Genomic DNA, 23591 nt, shown 5'->3' with positions numbered 1-23591 from the left:
TGTCTTGAAAACAACAACAACAACAAACACACTTTACTAGAAAACTTACTATATAACAAATTTACTATAGAATAAATTCTATATTTGAATATATATGAAAAGTCAGATTCTTACTGCCCACACGATGCCACTCTGCAGCCAATCAGGAAGACTCAGAAGCGGGAGCACAGAAATGATGTAATGGATGCCTACCTTTCTCACCTAGAACCCAGAGCTGGTTCCTTTCTGACTCTGTCCTAGCTTCTGCCTCTAAACTAGAAAGTAGGTTCTGAGAGAAAACGCAAGTTGGACTAATGTCTGACTCTGTCCATGTTCTTGGTGGGCCTGATCTATCTTTATCACTTGGACGATCACTGTCATGCATTTTGACAGAACTTTCACAGCAGCAGAGGTTTTTACAGTCCAGTAACGAGAAGAGTAAGGGACACACAGTTGGTGCTCAGTGATTAACCCTGGAGTTGAAAAACAAAAATCCGAACTATTCCCCAAAGAAAACCCAACTGTGAATTTTAAAAACCAATCTATCTACAATATCTGTGCCAACAAGTGCATGAGTGCTATTACTACAGACCTGAGCAAGTAGCCATCAAGTCTGGCTGCCATGGTCGTCCAAGGCCAGCGCTAGGACTCCTCTGCCGTGCCCCGTACAGTGCCAAGCCCCACTGATCGGAAAGACAGGAGGCGGCACTCTGCTGACACAAGCGTCTCCTTTACAAACATCAGCTCACATCTGTCTTCTGTTCCCCCTTGCTCAGGGTTTCCCAGATACAAGCTCACTGCTCAAAATCCCATCAGCCCACATCTGAGATGGCCACTTACCAAACCCTGGCAGAGCAGCCGCCTTTGTGCCGACCCCAGCCCAACACAGCCCAGAGTCACTGAGAATCCGTTCTAGATTCCACTTATCTCTATGGCAACAATTCCATGAGATACAAGTTGCTGATATTTCTGTAAACACAGTAGCCTTTGAAGGTATCCTATCGTTGTTTGGCTAGCAATGGAAAGCAAAGGTTCATTCTGGCCTACTTGCACGCCAAAAGCTGGTTCTTCCCAGAGCCACATAGAAGATGGCAAGTTAAGAGCCAGAACTTTTCTCAGGCTCCCTCCAGGATAGGGCAAGAGCAGGGGAGAGGAGTGCAGGAGAGAGAGCGTCCGAAGGGGATGGAGGGAACTAAATCAACTCTCAGAAAAGTTCAGAGCACTACAAGATGGTGAGAGAACAGAAACCTGAGGAAGAAAGGTGGGGTAAATAATTGAGGAGTCACACGAGAAAAGGCAGGGACTCTACCCAGGGCAGAAGGGGCACACGGACGCCTTCTCATAAATAACTTACAAACTGTTTTCTACACACAAGATTTTGCTTTTAACATATCCTGTTTAAATAATTAAAATACGGCTACAGGGAATCCTTTGGCAGATCCAGTTCAAGTCCTTGAAGCACATGGCTCTTTAAGCCTCTACTCAGTGAATTTAGAGTGGGAATCGATTGAAGGTCCTGGCTAGAAAAGTTCTATTTGCCTCAAAGTTAACGTTCCACCACCCCATTCTCCATCACACTGGAAACCAGGCTGAGCTATGTATTCTAGAATCTCCCTGGGAAATCACAACTTACCAAGGTCATAGTAACAAGCTGAGTCAAATGACTCAGAACACTGAGGGCACTTTTGCCAACAGAGTGGGCTTAACCTTGGCTGATGACTTCTGACCGAGTCTGGTCAGTCCAAGAAATTGTAAGAGTGGAATGCGATGGCACCTGGGGATGGCACTGCCAGATGGGACCTGCAGGGAAAACGTTGTTGTTGCTGTTGGGTCATTGCTAGCTTAGCCTTTGTGTAACTCATCCTTCTAGGCATGGTGAGCCTTGTAGTAATTTTAGCCTTTCATGTGACCTAAAGCAAAACCTACAGAAAGCTAATACCTAAAAATTGACCCAAGGATGTTAAAGATGGAAAGCGTAGTAAAAGCTGTCAACATCAATAATCCTTGGAAGCCTTGATTCTTTAAATGCCTCTAATGGAAAAGCTGGGGAGGGGAGAATGTTTTCACCCTAAAGAAAGGACTAGGAAGGGGAAAGAGAACCCAGGTTCATGTTGTATCACCTTGTAAGAGGATCACAGTCTTGCTGTTTGGGGTCTGAGAAAGAGTTGAACAGGGCAAGAGAATGGAGTGACTCCTGTAGACAGCACGCTCAAGTTCACCACAGAAGCTGTCAAAACCCCGAGGAGAAAAACAATGTCTCTTAGCCTAGCTTAAAGAAAACAAGGACACTGTCATGTGCGGGTGGGGGACGATACTGAGGCTCTGGTACTCTGGGGAAGGATTGCATCCTTTGATGATGACCATACAGCCTTTTGGGACCACCAAAAGTAGCCTCCTGTCTGGGCTCTGTTTCCACCAAGGCTCCCTATCTCTGGTCAGATTCTCAACAACAGCTGGAGGGTTGCTTTCACCCCATCCTCTGTCCACTATGCTCCAATTCCTCTCTCCTTCATGGCCTATAAGGTTCCACAGTCTCTTCCTTTTCTTTTTTCTATCTCGTTTTAATTATATAAAATAAATTTTCTTTCTTTTTAAAATTTATTTATTCTATGTATTTTTTACATCATGTATCTCAATCCCCTTTATTTCCATGTCCCTTCACGTTCTACCTCCACTCCTGCACAACCCCCAAATAAAACAAAATTTAAGGAAAAAAAAGCAGAAAAAATAAATTTAATTTAAAAAAAGGGAAAAACTTAAAAATCTCACCCTAGAAGCTACAGTGAGTTATGTCATGAATCCCCTTTGTCCAGACATCTTAACTTGCTAGCATCATTGCAGAGAGTCACTGGTCTGTTGGAGGCCTCTGGTTTCTAAATACCCTATCAACGCTGGGCCCTTGCTAGGGCTCCTGCTGGATATCCAGTTGTTGCCCTGTGTTGTGGAGATCCTGCCGCTTTCAGGTTAGGTCCATTCGTATGCTCAAGTTGATCATAGATAGGATGGATGATGGGGCGGGTCAAGTAATAACCTTGGGTCTGGGCCTGAGCAGCCATAGTGCTGGTCCATCAGATATGAAATGGGGGTAGCTCTCCCATGTTTACAACTTCGGGGCTGGCTTAACTACAGCTGCGCTAACAGGGCCGGCTCTATTTTGTTGTCCTGGTGAGGTGCAGGGCCTGCTTTCTAGAGTGTTGCAGCTGGTGGGGGCCAGGGATGGCTCTCCTGCTCTTATGACCACAGGGTTAGCTCTACCACCTGCCCCAGATACTGATGGGTGGAGAGGGGTGCTCTCTGCCACAAGACATATGGGGAATGGGTACATCTCTCACATGTTCACCTACAACCTGCACTAACAGGTTGGTTCTGCTGTGCTTTCCTGGCAAGGTGTAGGGCCTGCCCTCCCGAGTGTTGCAGCTGGTGGGGGTCAGGGATGGGTCTCCCACAATGATGACCACAGGGCCAGTTCTTCCACCTGTCACAGGCACTGATGGGCAGGGCTGCTCCTCTTCTTCAGCTCTAGCCAACATCCCTTTGCAGTTCCTCAGATACTGTATACAATGTGATCTTCACTCTCCCCTAACCACTACCAAATCCACCCTTACCGTTTCCTAATTCCATGTCCTTAAAATAATAACCCACTGAGTTCAGTTTGTGCTCCCACCTCCTGTCTGAGACGCTCCTTAGACTGCCATTTTCTATATTGTTCTTCATTTTACTTTTTCATAATAATTATTCCCTTTCAAACAAATTATTTGGTAAATCTGCCCATCTGCCTCTGCTAGAAAGTAAGCTCCAATTTTGTTCATGAACGCATCTCAAGTGCCTAGGAGATGCCCGAGACTCAGCACAGTCCAGAGTCACTGGTTGTAAAGTACTGAACAAACCAACGGTTTGCCTTAGCCCTTCTTTACCCCATCCTTCGATTTTCATGCAAAAGGTACCCGTGTTCTGTGAGAACATCTAAAGTCTTAGGATTTAGGATCAGACTGATCTTGTTACAAATCCTAGCACTATCGTCCATCAGCTGGTTGGTCGTCAATAATCTGTCCTCAACAGAGATAGGGAACAGTCAGTCAGGAGCTTGAGGTGAGAGGAATTCCTGGAGCCCGGAATTGAGACTCTGCCTCAGAAACAAAAATAACACAATAAAATGAGACTCACTTGAAGCAGTAACTGGTGTAGACTGCTCAACGGTAGCGATTAGATGTTTGTATGGTTACCTTCTAGCCTCCCACTCTCCGTCTATGCCCGCCCCCGCCCCCGTGCCCCAGGCCTTCCACCTCACCAAGCCTACATCTGCGCACAGATGGCCTGCTCTGCCTGCAAAGCTCTAACACAAGACCTGGTAAACTTTTCTAAAGTTCCTAACAATAAGGAAACTTTCTTTCTTTTTCCTCTCTTCCTCTTTCTTTCTTTTTTCTTCCTTTCTTTTTTTTTTGGGGGGGACAGGGTTTCTCTGTCTGTAGCCCTGGCTGTTCAGGAGCTTGCTATGTAGACCAAGCTGACCTTGAATTCAGAGATCTGCGTGCCTCTGCCTTCCAAGTGCTGAGATTAAAAGCATATGCCACCACATCCAGCGTCAAATTTTAAAGAGTAAGTAAAACAATTTTACTAATTTTTGAGAATTTCATACATGTATACACTGCGATCTCCACTCTCCCCTTAATGACCCCCAAATTCACCCTTACCACTTCCTAATTCCATGTCCTTAAAAAAAAAAATAATAACCCACTGAGTCTAGTTTGTGCGGCCCATGTATAATGGGTAAGGAGCCGTCTACTGATGCATGGTTGAGCCACCAGGAACCACACCCATAAAGCAAGCTTCCTCCCCTCTCTCAGCCATCAACTGTCAGGGCTGGGCAGCCCCTTCTCCCTGCAGGCTGGGCTGCTGGCTGGCATGGCTGTGCACAGGTCCTGTTTCTCTGGCTCTCGCGCCATCATCACCCCTCCCCACAGTGTTCCCACAGCACTCTGAGGAAGGCGAGTACAACACAGGTGATGTTGAGGGGAAATGGAGAATAATTGGGAAGAAGCTGTCATCAATAAATATTTTTGACTTTGCCACAACTATTTGGTCTCTGCCACAATTATTCAACTGTACCACCATTGCATGAAAATAATAAAGACTACATCAAAAAGTGGGTGTAGCTATTACAATAAAGTGATATTTACAAATACAGATATTACTCCAGATTTGGCCATGGGCAACATCTGGCACCACCTGTTTAAGAGTTTCTCTTCTTCATCTAGCCAACTCCTATTCCTCTGAGAAGTCATCTTTTATTGACTCTAACTAATCAGTTAGTTCTAAGTTCCCCTATGGTATATTCCTACATTACCCTTTGAAACCCCTATTATAATCTTAAATTAACTGTTTGTTAATTTGCTCAGTTGTTCATTATATTTGCTTCCCTTTCTAGACTATAAGTACACATGATTATGCTTATTTTGTCTTAATGCTTAAAAAAATAGGGGTAAAAGTTCAAGCAAAAAAAGAGGTTTGTTCTAGCCTCCAAGAAGACATCCACTGTCACAGACACCAGCCTACACTGAAGCATCTGTAGGGTCAGATTTATGGGCAGGGAGACACCATACCTGGTGGACATAGTACTCGAGGTCGAAGAGCGCAGCGACCTTCTCTTCCAGGCTGGAGCTGGAGCTGTTGAATTTGTTTATCAGCCGCACCATAATCTGCATGTCACTCTCGAGAACAACATTCAGCTCGTCAAATTCCTTCTTCAGCTCCTCAATGGGGCGGAAGAGCTGCCTCACCGTGGCCTGCCTTGCCTAAAAAAAGCAGCAAAGGCATGATTAATCCAAGGAGCTAGAGACACTTCCCTAAGATCTGTCCAGTCTGTTGCAGATGGCCATCCTTACAGAACTGCTCTTCCAACACCGGGGGGATCTAATCTGTTGGGACAGATTAGATCTACTAGATTTCCAAGAGACTCAGAGAAGCCATCAGAATCTACCCAGATAGGGCTCTGCTCAAAAACACACTTAAGACATTCCCAGGCCTGCTTATTCAAGTTTGGAAGAAACATCTTGGTGCAAACACTGAAGTCAGGGAAAGCAAGACAAGTTCACGTTCAACCTCCAACCTCACAGGACAGCTAGAGTAAGTGGATAGTCTACACCATGGTTCTCTTTCTTCCTCAACCAGAATACCCTGGCCTCACACTGCCCACATTTTGGGGAAAGCCGGATGTGGGAAACTGTGGGGAAGAGCTGTCAGAGCAAGAACAATTTGCCAATGAAAATTAAATCACTGTCATTACTGTCAATCTAACCACAGGTGTACAATTTGTTCAACTGTTTGAAATGGCTAAATTACTGTATGTACTATACTCAAATCTCAAACAATGTTCTCTCAATCCTCCCCACCTCGCACACATATAAAGATTTTTAAAATGAAGTTATGTTGGAGGTGAATAAAAGACTTTAATTGGGTATTTTATACATGCGGCACTCCACTTTCTTCCTAATTTTGGTGGATAGTGCTCTTTATAAAGAATCTGAAAGATTGCAGTAGTTTATGTATCTATCTTCCAGGAAAAATTAAAAGGCATGGGTATTTATAAAAAGCAGGATGATGAGCGCTTGTCAGCTCCAAATTATCCATCTATTACCTATGGTTTCTCTCCCCAGCATAAGTGTTCTATAGAAATACCAACCAAAGGTATGAATCAGCCTCTTAAAAAGATGCTCCAGCAGAGTTCTCACATCTATGAGGAACCATACTCCATCTCTGGGCTGCAACCCTGTGAAATGCTCTTGCAAATCTCGGGGAGAGGTGTCTGGACGGTGAGCAAAGCCAGCAAAGACATCTGGGGAGGCTACGGCACTTAGAGCCATGGACAATAGAAACAATAAACAAGGGAGCTGAACAAATAAGGTACCTCTTGGGTGGATCTCTGTGAGTTCGAGGCCAGCCTGGTCTATATAGTGAGTTCCAGGACAGTCACGGTTAGAGAGTGAGACCCTGTCTCAAAAAAACCCTAAAAAGAAAAAAAAACAAGTGATCTCTGCTTACAAAGAAAGCCGATTAAAGAAACAAGAAGAAGAAAAAAAGAAGGAAAATTTAGTCTGAAATATTGATAAGCTCATGGGAAATTATAAAAATAGAGTAAGAGTATTCTGTATCTTTACCCAGTTCCCCCAACAGTGCCATCTCATATAATGACAATGTAACATCAACAGCAAGAAAAGGACGCAGGTACAATAGGTCTTATATGTTTTATAGTAGGTCTCATAATACAATAGAAGAATTATATTGCACCACCTTTTACACGCACACGTTTGCATGTAAATTGTGTGTATATATATGCATCATTTTATACACTACAGAGTTTCATTCAGGTTACAGACTTACGCATCCATCAATACAACCTCCCCACAGAGGAACCCACTGTACATGCTCTTTAGAGCTCCATCTTGTGCTCCCACTGCATCCCAGCCCAAAGCCCTGATAACCACTGATTCTTTTCTCCAGCTCTGTAATTCTGACATTTGGGGAATGTTATATAAATGGAATCACACAGATTGGCTTTTTTTTCACTAAGCATAATGCCCTTGAGAGCTACCCAAGTTACTGCACACATCAAGTGTTCATTTCTTTTTATTGCTGAGTATTTCATCATCTCCATAGAGTTTGCTTAATCATTTACCTGCTTAAGAACATTCAAGCTGTTTCTAGGCTTTGGCTATTGTAACACACCTGCTCAGCAGGAGATGGTTCAGTGGCTAAAGCACTTGCCACATGAGGCTGACAACTTGAATTCGATGCCTAAACTCAGGTGGAAGCAGTGAACCAATTCCTGAAGGTCATCCTCTGACCTTCTCATGTGCACTGTGGCATGTGCACCCCTACACACACATAGACAATAAATACATAGGTGGGTAGGTAGAACTGCTATGAACACATGAAGCCTATATACAGATTTGTTTTAACATTTATCTTATTTTTCTATGGTAAGGCCATATAAACACAAATGCTGGCTTATATGGTAAATATATGTTGTTTCATTTAAAAGTTGTTTTCCAGAGAATATGTACCATTTTACATTCCTATATGCTATGTATAAAATACCCCAGTTAACCATATCTTTACCAGTATCTAGTACTATCATTATTTTATGTCCTAATAAATGGTTATTAATATCTTTTTTTTTTCGAGACAGGGTTTCTCTGTAGCTTTGGAGCCTGTCCTGGAACTAGCTCTTGTTGACTAGGCTGGCCTTGAACTCACAGATATCCACCTGCCTCTGCCTCCCAAGTGCTGGAATTAAAGGCTTGCGCCGCCGCCACCACCACCCAGCTTTTGCCTTTTTTCTTTCAATAGCCCCCGCTCTCTCTTAAAAGATTTTATTTATTATGTATACAACGTTCTGTATGCCTACAGGCCAGAAGAGGGCACCAGATCTCATTTTGGATGGTTGTGAGCCACTACGTGGTTGCTGGGAATTGAACTCAGGACCTTCGGGAGAGCAGCCATTGCTCTTAACCACTGAGTCATGTCTCCAGTCCCTTATTAATATCTCTTTGTAGACTTAATCTGCATTTCTCTAGTGGCTAATGATGCTAAACAAGTTTTCATGGCTTATCTACCATCTACATATCTGCTTTGGTAAATTTTTTTAAAAACTTTTTCCCCAGTTTCTAAATAGGTTGATTTTAACTGTTGAATTTTGAGGGTTGTTTAAATATTGTATATAAAAATCCTACATTGGACTTGATGTATAAGTCATTGGTAGAGCACTTGCAGAGGTTTAACACATGCAAGGCTGAGGGTCAAACCCACTACCATTAAATACACAGACCTTGTGAGATATGAATAGCCCCTCCTTTGCACGAAGTTTCACATTTCAGGTACCACAGTGTATTAACTCAACTATCCTAAGTACTAATGCTAAATTTAGGGCTGAGGATGTAGTTTAGTTTTTGGAGTGCTTGCCTGGCATGCATGAAAACATGGGTTTGATCCCTAACACCACATAAATTAGATATGGTAGTGTATACCGCAATCCTACACATTCAGGAAGGATAGCAGAGGGTCAAGGTTCAAAGCCATCCTCAGCTACATTTTGAGTTTGGGGCCGAGATACATGAGACCCTGTCTCAGAAATAAAATTGGGATTAGAGAAATGGTGCAACAGGTGAGTGTGTATGCTGGTTGAGAGTGGTTGGGTCTTTTGTGCATCTGTTCAGAAAGCAGAGGCAGGGGATCTTTGTGGGTTCAAGGTCAGCTTGGGCTACACGGTAAGACACTGTGTCAAAAAGTACATACTGCACTCCCAAGGTGGCTCACAAGTGACTTCAGTTCAGGGGATCTGATGTCTTCTTTTAGTCACCGTGGGCACTCACAGACAAACCTCCACACAGAAACAGACAGACAGACAAGCACACGCGCACACAGACACAATCAGTGCTTCTTAGTCTTCCTAATGCTGTGACTCTTCAATACAGTCCCTCATGTTCTGGTGGTCCTCAACCATAGAATTATTTTGTTGCTACTTCATAACTGTAATTCTGCTACTGCTATGAATTTTAATGTAAATAGCTGATACGCAGGATATCTGATATGCGACCACGGGGAAAGATCTACAGGTTGAGTGGTGCTGCACTAAATAAATGTATTTTAAAAATTTAAGGAAGGCTGAAGATGTAGTTCATTGGTACCTATGAGGTCTTTGGTTTGGTCTCTAGTACTGAAAAAGAAGTTAATAAAATATATAAAGTGACAGAAAGGATAAGTGATACTAATAAAAACCCTTCATGTTAGAGAAACTCTGAGAAATTTCACAACATTTAAAGCTCAATAGGTAAAATCTAGAAGCTGATCCATACTTAGAAAGGAGCGTGATCAACCGCCAAGGCAGGAAAGATGCTTGCTTTGTTTATGCCAGCGTCTATGATAAACAGTCAAGCGGTATAGAGACTGCTCTACACTTTGGTAAAGGTTTCTGTTTTTGTTGTTTTTAAAACCAAGAAATGAAAACTTTACTTTTCAATGTTTTGGCTTTTTAAATTACAGCACTAAGTAAATATCAGTAGTACTACTTTTCATTTCTGTATACATTTATACCTGACAGGAATTACCAGCATGTGTGAGGCCCTGTGTTTAATTCCCAGCACCACATAAATTGGCGATAGTAGCTCATCCAGCTCTCAGGAGCAGAAGCAGGAAGATCAGTAGTTCAGTTGACTACATAGACTTGGAGGACAGACTGATCTTGTCCCCTGCTCCCCCTCCCCCAAAAGAGCTTGTAACATTTCAAAAACCCTTCTGGGATACTGATAGAAAATGCATTGATCTTACATATTTTATTATGTCGAACATTCCAATTCACGAACACAATATGTCTACTACTGAACTCCTTAATTAACTTACATCATTGTTCATATATAGATTCTATATATGTCTCCTTGGCTTTATGCCTAAATATTTTACTTTGGGGAGACATGGCATTTGTGTTTTTCATTTCAATTTCCAGATATTCATAGCTAGTATATAGAAATACAACTGAATTGTGATGGTTTTACATCCTTCAACCTAGCTGAATTCACTAATTTTAGAAGGATGTTTTTTGTTTATTAGGGGTTCTCTGGGATTTATACTCAGATGATCTGTCATCTGGAATAAGGAGCTGGGTTGTTTCTGTTTTCCTTTTACCTCCTCTCTTTGCTTTACTGACTTGGTTAGGGCTGTTTTAAATGAGTGATGAGTTAGTTAGGGTTCCTAGAAGAGCAGGAATTATAGAGTGACTCTCTGGAGAGGGCAGGAGCTTATCAGTATGGCTTACAGACTGTAGTCACAGGCAACAATGGCTGCCAATGAACAGAAGGTCCAATAATTCCATAAGACTGAATGTCTCAGCTGGTCTTCAGTACACACCACAATCCGGAAAAAGTAGGCTCTAATGCCAGCAAAGAAACAGATTTGCTAGCAAGGGTGAGAACAAGCAGGCCAAGAGAGAACTAGCTCTCTTCTTTTGTGTACTTTCTATAGGCTGCCAGCAGAAGGCGTGGTCCAGATTAAAGGTGGATCTTCCTATCTCAAAGATCTAGATAACAAATGGATTTTTACCACTTATAATTAAGAAAAAGTTCCTCACAGGTGTGTCCAGACATTTGGGTTTTAGTTGACAATTCCACATATTGTCAAGTTGACAGCCAACAAGACCACAGTGGTGAATGAGTAGGTCAATGGAGTTGGCCTCTCACTATGAAGTACACTCAATAGTCTTTCAAAGATCTCTTCATCAAATGGAGGAAGGTTTCTATTCCTGGGTTTTTTGAGTTTTCATCATAAACAGGTATTGAATTTCTGTCATATGTTCTTAATATCTCAATCGACATATGACAAGGTAATTTTTCTTCCACACGTTTGTAGGCTTTCTGGTGTTAGAATTGTTATTGAATTCTAACTTTATTCCATGGTGATCTGACAAGACACAGGTAGTTACTAATATTTTTTTGTATCTGTGGAAGTTTGCTTTGTTACCGAGTATGTGGTCAATTTTCGAGAAGGTTCCATGAGCTGCAGAGAAGAAGGTATATTCTTTCCTATTTGGGTGGAATGTTCTATAGATATCTGTTAAGTCCATTTGATTCATTACCTCTAGTAATTCTCTTATTTCTCTGTTAGGTTTCTGTCTGATTGACCTGTCCATTGGTGAGAGAGGTGTGTTGAAGTCTCCTACTATTAGTGTGTGTGTGGTTTGATGACTGCCTTGAGTTCTAAAAGTTTTTCTTTTACATAAGTGGGTGCTTTTATATTAGGGGCATAGATATTCAGGATTGAGACTTCCTCCTGATGAATTGTTCCTGTTATGAGTATGAAATGTCCATCTCCATCTCTTCTGATTGATTTTAGTTTGAAGTCAATTTTGTTAGATATTAGAATGGCCACACCCACTTGTTTCTTAGGTCCGTTTGCTTGGAAAATCTTTTCCCAACCCTTTACTCTGAGTAGATGTCTGTCTTTGTGGTTGAGGTGTGTTTCTTATAAACAGCAGAATGTTGGATCCTGTTTTCGTATAGAATCTCTTAGTCTGTGCCTTTTTATAGGTCAGTTGAGTCCATTAATATTAAGTGATATTAATGACCAGTGGTTGTTGATTCCGGTTATTATTTTGTGTGTGTGTATGTGTGTGTGTGTAGTAGAGTTTGTGTGTTTCTCTTCTTTGAGCTGTGGTTGTGAAGGGTCGCTAGATGTCTGGGTTATTGTAGGCAGTGTTGGCAATGTTGGATTCCTTGGGTTGCGATTTTCCTTCTATTGATTTCTGTAAGGCTGGATTTGTGGCTACGAATTGTTTAAATTTATTTTTATCCTGGAATACTTTGTTTTCTCCATTGATAGTGAATGATAGCTTGGCTGGGTATAGTAGTCTGGATTTGTATCCATGGTCTCTTAGTTTCTGCAGTACCTCTATCCAGGACCTTCTGGCTTTCATGGTTTCCATAGAGAAGTTCAGTGTAAGCCTGATAGGTTTACCTTTATAAGTTACTTGACCTTTTTCCTTTGCAGCTCTTAATATTCTTTCTTTAATCTGTATGTTTTGTGTTTTGATTATTATATGGCGAGGGTTTTTTTTTTTTGATCCAGTCCATTCGGTGTTCTGTATGCTTCTTGAAACTTCATAGGAATATCGTTCTTTAGGTTGGGAAAGTTTTCTTCTATAATTTTGTTGAATATATTTTCTGGGCCTTTGATCTGCAATTCTTCTCCTTCTTCAATCCCTATTATTCTTAGATTTGGTTTTTTTACTGTGTCCCAGCTTTCTTGAATGTTTTGTGATGAGAATTTGTTGTATTTGCTGTTTTCTTTGATCAGAGCATTTATTTTCTCTATGGTATCTTCAGAATCTGAGATTCATTCTTCTATCTCTTGTATTCTATTGGCTATGCTTGATTCTGTAGTCTCCATTCATTTACCTAGGTTTTCCATATCCAGCCGGTTCTCGGTTTGTGTTTTCTTCATTGCCTCCAATTCAGTTTTCAATTCTTGAACTGTTTCCTTAACCTGTTTGATTGTTTTTTTCTTGGTTTCCCAGGGTATCATTCACAGATTTACTCATTTCTTCAAACTTTTTGTTATACTTCTCATCCATTTCTTTACTTATTTCTTCAAACTTTTTGTTATACTTCTCATCCAATTCTTTAAGGGAGTTATTCATATCCTGTTTAAGGGACTCTATTGCTTTCATAATGGCACTTTTTTCAGCCCCACACTCTTTCCCCTCTCTGTTTGTAACTCCTTGCCATATAATGAGTTTGGATTCCAACGACACAATGTTACATCTTTTGTTGTCCCACAGGTGCCTAACACTCTCTTTGTCTTTTCCCCCAATCTATTTTTAATCTAATCAGACTTTACAATTTTATCTCTTTCTACTTTCTTTCCCTGACACCTGTAATCTGTTACTGAGCTAATCCAATGAACTTTTAATTTTTATTTATTGTATTTTCAGTTCAATTTAGCACTTATCTAACTTTCCATGGCTTCAGTAACTCATGGTAACTATGGTATAAAGATATTAAATAGAAAATTCCAAAAAATTCCTTCTTTAAAAAATATTTTAGCCAGGTAGTGGTAGCGCGTGCCTTTAATCCCAGCATTTGGGAGGCAGAGAAAGGCGGTTTTTTGAGTTTAAGAGCAACCTGGTCTACAGAGCAAGTTCCAGGACAGCCCGGGATACAAAGAGAAACCCTGTCTCAAAAAACAAAACAAACGGGCTGGAGAGATGGCTCAGTGGTTAAGAGCATTGCCTGTTCTTCCAAAGGTCCCGAGTTCAATTCCCAGCAACCACAAGGTGGCTCACAACCATCTGTAATGAGGTATGGTGCCCTCTTCTGGCCTTCAGGCATACACGCAGAAAGAATATTGTATACACAATAAATAAATATTTAAAAAAAACAAAACAAACAAGCAAGCAAACTATTTTAATTATATATGTTGTGGGGGATATATACAGGCACACGAGTGCAGGTGCCCACAGAGGGCAGAGGCATCAGATCCCTCTGGAGCTGGAGTTACATACAGGTGGTTGTGAGCTACCCAACATGGGTGCTGGGAACCAGACTTGGGTTTCTGTGCAAGAACAGTTCTTATCCTCTAAGCTATCTTTCCAGTCCTCCCACTTCTACTAATAATAACAATAATAATAATCCTTAAAGTTTAATTTATATGTTGCAAACTCTCATGCTATCTTATTCTACTTGCTGCCACAGACATGAACATCCCCTGTCCAGCGTTTCTGCCCTGCACATACTACTGTACATACTACCTACACACTAGAGAAGTCTTATTATGGTATGCAGGAACTGTTCTATTTTATTATAGTTGTCTTTAATCTCTTACCTTACCTAATTTGTAACTTAAACTTTTATTACAGGTATACATTATATGTTCAGCATTATGTACAAGGAGTCTTAGTACATATTCCCCTTGATAATTCTATATGATTTGTGATGGTTGAATGAAAATAGACCCCACAGACTCATAGGGAGTGGCATTATGTGAAAGGATTAGCAGGTGTGGCCTTGTCATAGGAAGTGTGTCACTGGGGGTGGGCTTTGGGGTTTCAGAAGCCCAAGCCAGGCCCAGTTTTTTTTCTCTCTCTCCTTCCTGATGTCTGTAGATCCAAATATAGAATTCTCAGTTCCTCCAGCACCATGTCTGCCTACTGCCATGCTCCCTCCCATGATAATGGACTAAACTTCTGAAACTGTAAGCCAGTTCTAATTAAAAGCTTTCTGTCAAAAAGTTGCTGTAGTCATAATGTCTCTTCACAGCAATAGAACACTGCTAAGACTCTCTCTCTCTCTCTCTCTCTCACTTTGTTGATGCTTTGGTTTGTTTCAAGAGTGTTAATAATTACTTGTTAGGCAATTTTAAAAACTGCTTTAAAAATTGCTTCAAAACTTGTTACGAGATTTCTACTTTTGAGTCATCTCAGCATTAGTGTCTGTCTGAGTCTGCTCAGGCTTCTATAACAAAATACCATAGATATTTTATACCTCACAATTCTAGAGGCAGAGAGAGAAAAGTTTAGGGCTGGAGAGATGGCTCAGTGGTTAAGAGCATTGCCTGCTCTTCCAAAGGTCCTGAGCTAAGCTTAGCAGCACATGCCAGTACCCGACAGACAAAGGCAAGAGTATCACATATGAGTCCAGTCTGGGACACAATGCAGTCCAGGTCACCCTAAGCTATGTACTGAGACCCTGTCTTAGAATACAAAGAATCTTTTAAATTATCTAAAGCTTGTTGATATTTCAGCACCTGAGATTCTCCAGTGTCCAGGGTGGAATATGTAGGGGTAAAAGAAGACCCAGAAAGATACTAACACATCATTTCCAAAGCTCCAAGATTTCTGTCAACACACCACTTTCCTGCCACCTTTTAGAACTCTCCACATCGTACCTACGGCTATACCAAGGGGTTAGTCACCTTTAGTGGGGGCGCTAGGGAACATGAGCTTTGCCAGAGTCGAAAACTTAAAGTCATACATTTTTCTAGTCAGACTTAAAAATTTTTTACATTTATTTATTTAGTGTGTGTGTATATGTGTGTACAAACTTGTATGTTATGGCATATGTATATATATGTGTGTATGCATGTGTGTATGTGCAGGTTTGATGGCAGGGACTTTACACACTGAGGCACTTGCCATCCCTGAGACAACTTTTTTGAGAGGTAAGAAAATTTATGTAAATGAATTAAAGTAACTATCAATTCAAGAGAACTGATACCCTTTCTCCTGCAAATTCATGTCAGATCTGAGGAAAACAATTGAGAGACATGATCAGTATCTGAGAGGATGTTTTTTTTACAAACAGAGCAAAAGTGTCACCCTGTATTTACAAGGCTTTATATAGAACAGGCTTAAAAACTAATTAGCTAAAAGTATGAAAGGCTCTGTAGCCAGGAGCAGGAGACCTGTAAAAACCACAACAAAACAACAAACTCAAACCCATTTCAAACCAATTTGCTTGTCCCAGAGTCAGTGCTGACATGGTCAATCAGCTCCACGTGAAAGAAGGACCCAGGTCCTCAGTGCAAAGGTAACAACATGACTCCGTCCCCAGCCCCCTGGGTGATGAGGCAGGCAGGTGGCTCTACCCAGCAGCTGTTAAGATCTTGCTGCTAAGCTGTTCTGTGGATCCCTCTGCATAGGGAAATGTATTCTTTAAACAACAATGGAAAACTTACAATCTTTGCCCTTACATTTTCAAATTTTCCAACAATTACTCACAGTTTTTCACACTAATTAAACTATGAAAAGAAAATGTCATTGTCTGAGAAGAAAATTTCAATTGTACTTACCAGGAAAGCAGAAAAGAGATGTAAGGTTAAGTGGGTTTTCATCCACAGAAGATATGGAACCTAGAACAACTTCTAAGTTCCTCACAGAGCCACCTAATGCCCCGAGAGAAGGGTCTAGAGCCCTGGCCACAGGGACACCAATCTTGAACCTAGGCTCCCAGACACAAGCGTTCTCCTGGCCTCTCCTTCACTGGGTGGCACATGCGCTGACCCCTCTCTGGCCAACCCACGTGCACTGCGCACCACTTTCTTTCACATGCTAAAGCTGTCATCCTGCTCCCTCCTTCTTTTATTTTTTATATTTATATTTTATGTGTGCACCATGTGTGTGCCTGGTGCCCACAGAGGTCTGGAGAGGGCACTAGATCCCCTGGGACTGCAGTTACAAAAGGTTGTGAACCACCATGTGGATGCTAGTTATCAAACCATGGTCATATGCAAAGAGTCACAAGTGTTCTTCTCTACCGGGCCAAGTCTCTGGCCTGCCCCTTCCTTCTACCATGCACTATTTCCTTGATAGACATATGGCTTTGGTAAGCTACCTAAAGACATGAAGACTTTGGGGTTTGTATTGGTTTGGCTTGGTTATTTGAGACGGAGTCTCTATACAGCCCAAGCTGGTCTGGAAATTTACTGTGTAGTCCTGGTAAACCCAGAACTCAAATAATCTTCCTGGTTTTTAGCCTCCAGAGTGCTGAGATTACAGCACTGGAATTATAGATGTGTATGACCATGAGTAGCATCTCATATTTTATTTATAAATATCTCCATTTTGACTGTTTTTGGCACTAAGAATCTACAAGTGTTGTCAAATGCATGGCGTCCCTGTTGACATCTACTGTTGCATTCCACTGATTTCTATACCGATGTTCTGACATCTGATAAGATGCACATTCTGGACTAGTTTGTGATCAATTTTGTTAGATGGTATGTGGGAAAAAAAAAGGTGGCTGCTTCACTGGGTTCTGCGGATAATGTTAGGTAATACATATAAAGCCTCTGCCTCCGCCTCCCTGAGATTACAGGTATGTGCTTTAATAAATCTTAAATAGGACACTAGCTCCACATTAAAGGTTCATGAGTCTCAGAAACACTTCTAAAGGACCTGAGGATTCCTGGGCCCACATGGTAAAAAGAGAGACCCAATCCTACCAGGGCACCATAACTTGCACTTCCCATAACCCTACAGAATAAACAGAAATCTAAAGGACCTAAGCCATTTTGAAATAAAAACTGTCAAGGACCTAATGCTGCTCTTTCAAGACTCCCCTGGTGTGCAAGAGAAAGAGCCATGAGGCAGGCAGCGGCAAACGGGGCTGTGAGGAAGGAAAGAGGGAGGAAGGACTTGGACCTACAGAGCAGCTGTCAAAGAAGGTTCTCTAAGGGCCACCAGGTCTCAACTGGGAATAACCAGAAACACTCTGTGTCCATATGAGATGGACAGTATGTGAACTCACGACCCACACTAAAGTACTATTTCTTCCTGGGGTGAGCTGCGTCAGTGAGTCCTCCCAGAAAGTAGGGCCACAAATTCTCCTGCTTTTCCTTCTTATACCTTGTCCGGTGTGGAGATTTAGTGCTAGGGAAACTTCAGCTTCTTCTTGTCCCACCCTGATTATATGCTTAAGAAACTAGAGGCTCCCAAAAGAATACATTTGCTACATTTCAAAAAGACAAATCCTTAGGCTTTGTGCTCTCTTATCTACCTCCTTATTTAAAAATTTTTTAAAGGTTTGCTTTATTTTATGTGCATGAGTATTTTGTCTACAAGTATGTCTGTATACCACATGTGTGCATGGCCTGCAGAAGCCAGAAAAAGGCATCAAATCTCCTGGAACTGGAGTTACAAACAGTTGTTAGCCGTCGCATGGGTGCTGGAAACTGAACCCAGGTCATCTGCGAGAGTAGACAGTGTTTTCAACCACTGAGCCATCTCTCCAAGCCCTATTAAAACAAAACAAAACTCAAATTTGTGTCTAATCCCATTGTTAAGTAAAGGTTCTGGGTTATAATCACTTCTGCTTTGTCTCACAATTTCCCCAAACATGTAGAACTCTGGATCCTACCTAAAAAAGAAACGCTTTGAGCAGTTTTAAAAAATAGTTATATAAAGATACCGGGCGGCGGTGGGCACGCCTCTAATCCCAGCACTCAGGAGGCAGAGGTAGGCAAATCTCTGAGTTCTACGCCAGCCTGGTCTACAAAGCAAGTTCCAGGGCAACCAGGACTACACAGAGAAACCCTCTCTTAAAAAAAACAAAAACCACACCAAACCATCAGCAAAAAAAAGTATATAAATTTTTTTTAATTTGTTTTTCAAACTATTTTACATTATTATTCTATGCCTACTATAAAGGCTTCCAGGTAAAACCAGTCTCTGCTGGCAAAAACCAACAAAAAAGACCGTTACATACCCGCTCATCCTTTGAATTCTCCGTCTCTGCTCCCTCCTTGAATTTGGCCAGTGCACTCTTGAGGTCTTGAGATGTGTAGGTGTTGGTATTGATGTCTAGCCTGTCCACAGAGAAGCTGAGAGTCAGAAGGAACATACTTCTCCAAGGCAGTGTAAGCTTCACCAGCCCCATTCTAATTCTTAGTATACTGTATACTTCTGCCGTAGGGCAGCCAGGACCCAACAGGATAACTGAACTTGAAGTCAAAATGGAATTATTTCACAAGACAGAAGGAACAGAGGCCTACACTGGACAAAGTGCTTGTAGCCAGCCACTTGGGCAGAAGCTGTGCTGCTGCCTTCTGAGTCTGTGTCCCAGCAGAGCCTCCAGGAGCAAAGGATTTAGACAGGAGTAGGAAGTAACAGGCACCTCCATCTATAATCCTGAGACTTGATTTGACAAGCCAACTTGTCTTGCATAATGAAATGGGTAGATTTACACATTAATGTTTGAGCACAGGGTGGGGTGCATGTGAGTCCGACAGAGGAACAGATGTGAGGGACCGGGGAGGAGAAGAATCACCAACCACTTTCTCCAATCACCTTCAAGAGGACGAAGTAAAAGAACCAATGTGACAGTGATCTCAAGAAGCTATGGCGATGACCGCGGTCTCCTCCCAGACCTCCCTGTGCCTGATCAGCCAGCCAGCCTGACTGGACAGAGCGCCTCTTCGGTGGGAAGAAGGCGAGGTGCCATCATGAGTGATCAGCTCAGTCAGAGAACAAGGCAGGAGTGATGAAGACAAACGCGAGCGAGCTGGCATATAGCCAGACGTCCAGCTGTGGTTAGAGACACAGCAGGACTCTCCCTCTGTTGGTTGAGAAGGAGTATACAGACATTTCAGTTCTTAACACAGGCACCCAAACTGAAGAGTCATACATTGTGTTCATGTACCCAAACTCTGAAGTCACGTGTTGTTTCTCTTAGAACTTAGTCCAGTGATGTTCCAGCCTCAAACTTGGCAAGTTTTCCTTAAGACCTCACATAACTGTCAAATGTTCATAATCCTCAATTCCATGGACTCACTACTTTATGTCACGCACAGTACAAAAGTTCCATCATTCACAGCACATTATCACAGTTGTTAGGAAAATGGACTGCCGTCGGGACAGAGATATTACAGTTCTGACAGGCAAGGACGGAGGAGCAGGTCTTAAGGAAACGGTTTTACTAGAAACATGAGCCCAAACATAACTAAAAATACCCCAGACACAAATGCACAACTGAGACTCCAAACTGTGGTTTAATACGCTTTGTGTTGTAGGAAATAAAAGTAGCCCCCTCTAAAGAATGATTTGGTGACCCCCAAACAGTCCCAGTTTCCCCTGATCCAGAATCCTGCTATTTTCTGGTTTACCAAAAGTGAACAAATAAATAACCAGCAAAGGATTTAACCTCTCTAAAAATCATTCACACTTTAAAAATGAAATGAGGGGGGATTCCCCACCTTTTCAAAATGTTTCTAGAGCTACTAAAAAACTCAAATTTACAAAATAGTTGATAAATATTCCTCTGGATTGTACAAGAAAGGAGGCGGGACCACTGACGGACATGCATGGTTAGTCGGACTCAGCTTCTTTCTCTTCTGCTTGTGAGGGGCTCACGTGTCCCATCTTTCCGTTTTCTGCAGGTGGAGCTCTAGTTTGCTGGTCACCACTTCAGCCTGCCTGCCCTCTGCTCCCCTCTTCTCTTCGATTTGCACTTTTCTAACAATGTATTCTTTTCCTCAGCCTTTCAGCTTGCATCCAGCATGGCAGCAGTGGCTTGGCCAACAGCCTCATGAACGGTGTTGGGTCCCACCTTTGCTGCGCAGTTCATGCTGCCAACCTTCCTCTTGGGCATTGTTGGCAGAACAGGGTGGAAGGCATGTACGAAGCTGAACCTGCTGCAGAACTGCACTGCCTAGCTGCCAGCCACACACAACTGCTGGAGGCAGTGGGAGAACAGGACGTGTCAAAGGGAGGGGAAACGGCTACTTCTTGCTCTATTCCAAATTCCAACAGGTCTCAGCCCTGGTTAGAAGGATCTATGTTCAGGACTCTCCTCATTCAGCTTGATCCATCACAAGTCTTTAGGGCTCTGAGGAAAATACTTGTTCTCACTAAACCTCAGTCCTCAACTAATTTATTATAGCTAACCACTCCCATTGCTGGAGCACTAATTAGTGGGTCAGCATGGACTCCCCCTTTAAAGGTGTGTTTCATTCAAATGATCAGCACAATCTCACACACTAGGAGAGATATAAGATTCTCTCCCTCCACTGCCAAGCATGTGAGGATACCACTGCCTGTTCCCATTCAGGAGCTGCAGGAGGAACAGATTCTCTTCCTCCTCCTCGACTTGGCAAGACTAATGCCATTTTATCTTGCATCTAATTTTGCCCAACACATGAAAGACAGAGGCCAACCTGGTCTAAGTAGCAAGTTCCAGGACAGTCAAAACAAGATAAAAGATACAGTGCCTCATTATGTAGCTCTGGAAAGGTTGGCCTCAAAGCTGGCCTTGGAGCTATCCTGTCTCTGCCTCTTAATGGCTGTTTTGTTTTTCATTATTTTTTTCCTGTTTACATTGGCACTAGCTTTAATGTAGAGTCTGTCCTTACCGTACGGCTAACACTGTTCTGTTGTTTGTTTTTTGTGTGTGTGGGGGGGCAGGGTCTCATACATCTCAAGCTGGGCTCAAACATTCTGTGAAGCTCTGAGTATGATCTCAACCTTCTAATCTTCCTGATTTCTCCTGCTTTTCTGTTGTACCTGAGATGGCCCTACAACTTCATATATACTAGGCAAGCACTCTACCAACTGAGCTAATTCCCAGCCCCATCGTTGTCTAACACTGTTCATCAAAATTGCCAGTGATTGATAATCAAACCGAATGGATTCCCGCCAACTTCATGTTCCTCTACCAATCAGCAGCATCTGACAGCTCTCCCTTCCTCTAAGTCTCCTGGTCTGTCACTATACTGCCCAGCTCATCACTCCTCCTCCATCTCTCCATGAGCCCTCATCTCCTACCCGAAACCCTAGATGCTGGAATGGCTCATAAGACAGTCCTGAATAATCTTTTTCCATCTCTAAGGAGAGACATTAAAATATTTATCTGACAGTGATGCCCATACTACTATCTTTAGTTCAAACCCCTCCCCTCAAACAGCAGGATCTTATACAACTACCTGCTAGGATTAATCTTGATTTTCATGATTAATTTTCAACTTTATTTCATCAGGTTGGGGGGAACAGAGGGGCAGAGTGCTGAGGGAGACTGTGGGTGGGAACATTTCGGGGTCAGGTAGAAGCCTGGAGCAGGACGATCTCCTAGAAGTCTATGAGGAAGACCCCAGCTTGACTCCTAGCAGTAGTGGGTAAGTAGCCTGAACTGGCCGTCTCCTGTGACCAGCAATAGTCATCAGAGAGGTGCCATCCAACACACTGATGGAGGCAGATGCAGAGACCTACAGCCAAACATTAGGTAAAGTTCAGAAATCCTGTGGAGGAGGAAAAAGGCTTATAGGAGCCAAAGAAGTCAAGGACACAACGGGAAGGCTTACACAATCAACTAACCTGAGCTCATGGGGACTCTCAGAGACTGAACTGATAACCAGGAAGACTGACCTATGCATTCTGTATATGTGTTACAATTGTGTAACTTAGTTCTCTTATAGAACTCCTAACAATGGGAAGAGGGGCAGTCTCACCTCATTTACTGGCTTTTGGGACCCTTCTCATATTGGATCACCTTACCCAGCATTAATACATGGAGGGGGGGTGCTTAGTCTTATTGCAGCTTGATATACCATGTTTTATTGATACTCATAGGAGACCTGCCCTTTCCTGGATGGGGGAAAAAAAGAAGGGGATGAGAAGAGCAGAGGGATGGAAGGTGGGAAGGGAGGATGGGGGTGAGGGAAGGCTGTAGCCGGGATATAAAATAGATGGGGGGGGGGATACCTAGGGGATTTAGCCTATCTGTAAAGTATACCGGTAAAGGCATCGTGGCAATTAAACCATGAGGCCCTGTCCTAACCAAGGGCTGTATCTTCCTGGATCTGTGAACTGCTTTGCTCTGCCATGTCCTCCCCATCATAATGGTCTGATGCTCCTGAAACTTTAAGCCCAAATAAGTAATTCCTTAAGTTATTTCTTTAGTGTGTACTCACAGCAAAGGGAAACTGACTGGTGTACTAACTGATGTCTCTTTGGTCTCGGTTTGCTCAAAAACAAACAAAAACAAACTCCACCTATGTTTATCTGCTTATGGGCCAGGTGTGGTCCCCGGCATGCAGCAGCAGCTAGGGGACAACAGCAGGAGCCGGTCCTGGTTCTCTCCTTCCACCACGTCCCAGGGATGAAACCTAGGTTATCAGACTTGGCAGCAAGCGCATTAACTAGCCAGCTGGCCCATCCAAGTGAGTTTCAGATGTTTAACACACACTTTACACTCGGTTAATAAAAAATATCACTCATGATACTTGTCTCTAAAAACCTAGTCCAACAGCAACTTTTCTATTTCAAAAAATAGCACCTCTAAGCACTCAGTGGCTCAAGCCCTAGAAAGAGGCCATATTCCAAATTTTCTCCACTCCTCAGCCTCTACCCTAAGTCATCAGCAAGTCCTTTGGCAGTACTTCCAAACTAACTCGAAATTCACCCACTCTGCACTGTGATGCCCTGGACTTAGTTACCACTCTGTCCTGTCTGGTCCTACTGAAATGGTGTCCTGGGGGGTTTTGCTGTTTCAATCTCTTATCCCGACACTACGGTTATTCTGTTAAGCTATACTAAGCCATTCTCTTGCCTAAAATGCTCTAGTCCTTTCTACTATACTTAG

At 42.5% G+C, this 23591-nt stretch overlaps 1 protein-coding gene across 3 annotated transcripts in view; it reads right to left on the bottom strand.

Moving 5' to 3' along the window:
- Nucleotides 1-23591, bottom strand: part of Sil1 (SIL1 nucleotide exchange factor) — a 244442-nt gene that overhangs the window by 54414 nt on the left and 166437 nt on the right. For all 3 annotated transcript variants that reach the window (XM_048442449.3, XM_048442448.3, XM_085699710.2), the window contains 2 exons: nucleotides 18726-18825; nucleotides 5580-5771 (listed from right to left, as the gene is read on the bottom strand). In XM_048442449.3, coding sequence (XP_048298406.1) covers nucleotides 5580-5771; nucleotides 18726-18825 — 292 coding nt within the window. The remainder of the gene's footprint in view (nucleotides 1-5579; nucleotides 5772-18725; nucleotides 18826-23591) is intronic.

The sequence above is a fragment of the Myodes glareolus genome, chromosome 13 (genome assembly GCF_982192425.1).
Source record: "Myodes glareolus chromosome 13, mMyoGla1.1, whole genome shotgun sequence".
In the NCBI taxonomy this organism is placed as follows: Eukaryota; Metazoa; Chordata; class Mammalia; order Rodentia; family Cricetidae; genus Myodes; species Myodes glareolus.
This window is presented reverse-complemented; position numbering and strand designations above follow the sequence as displayed.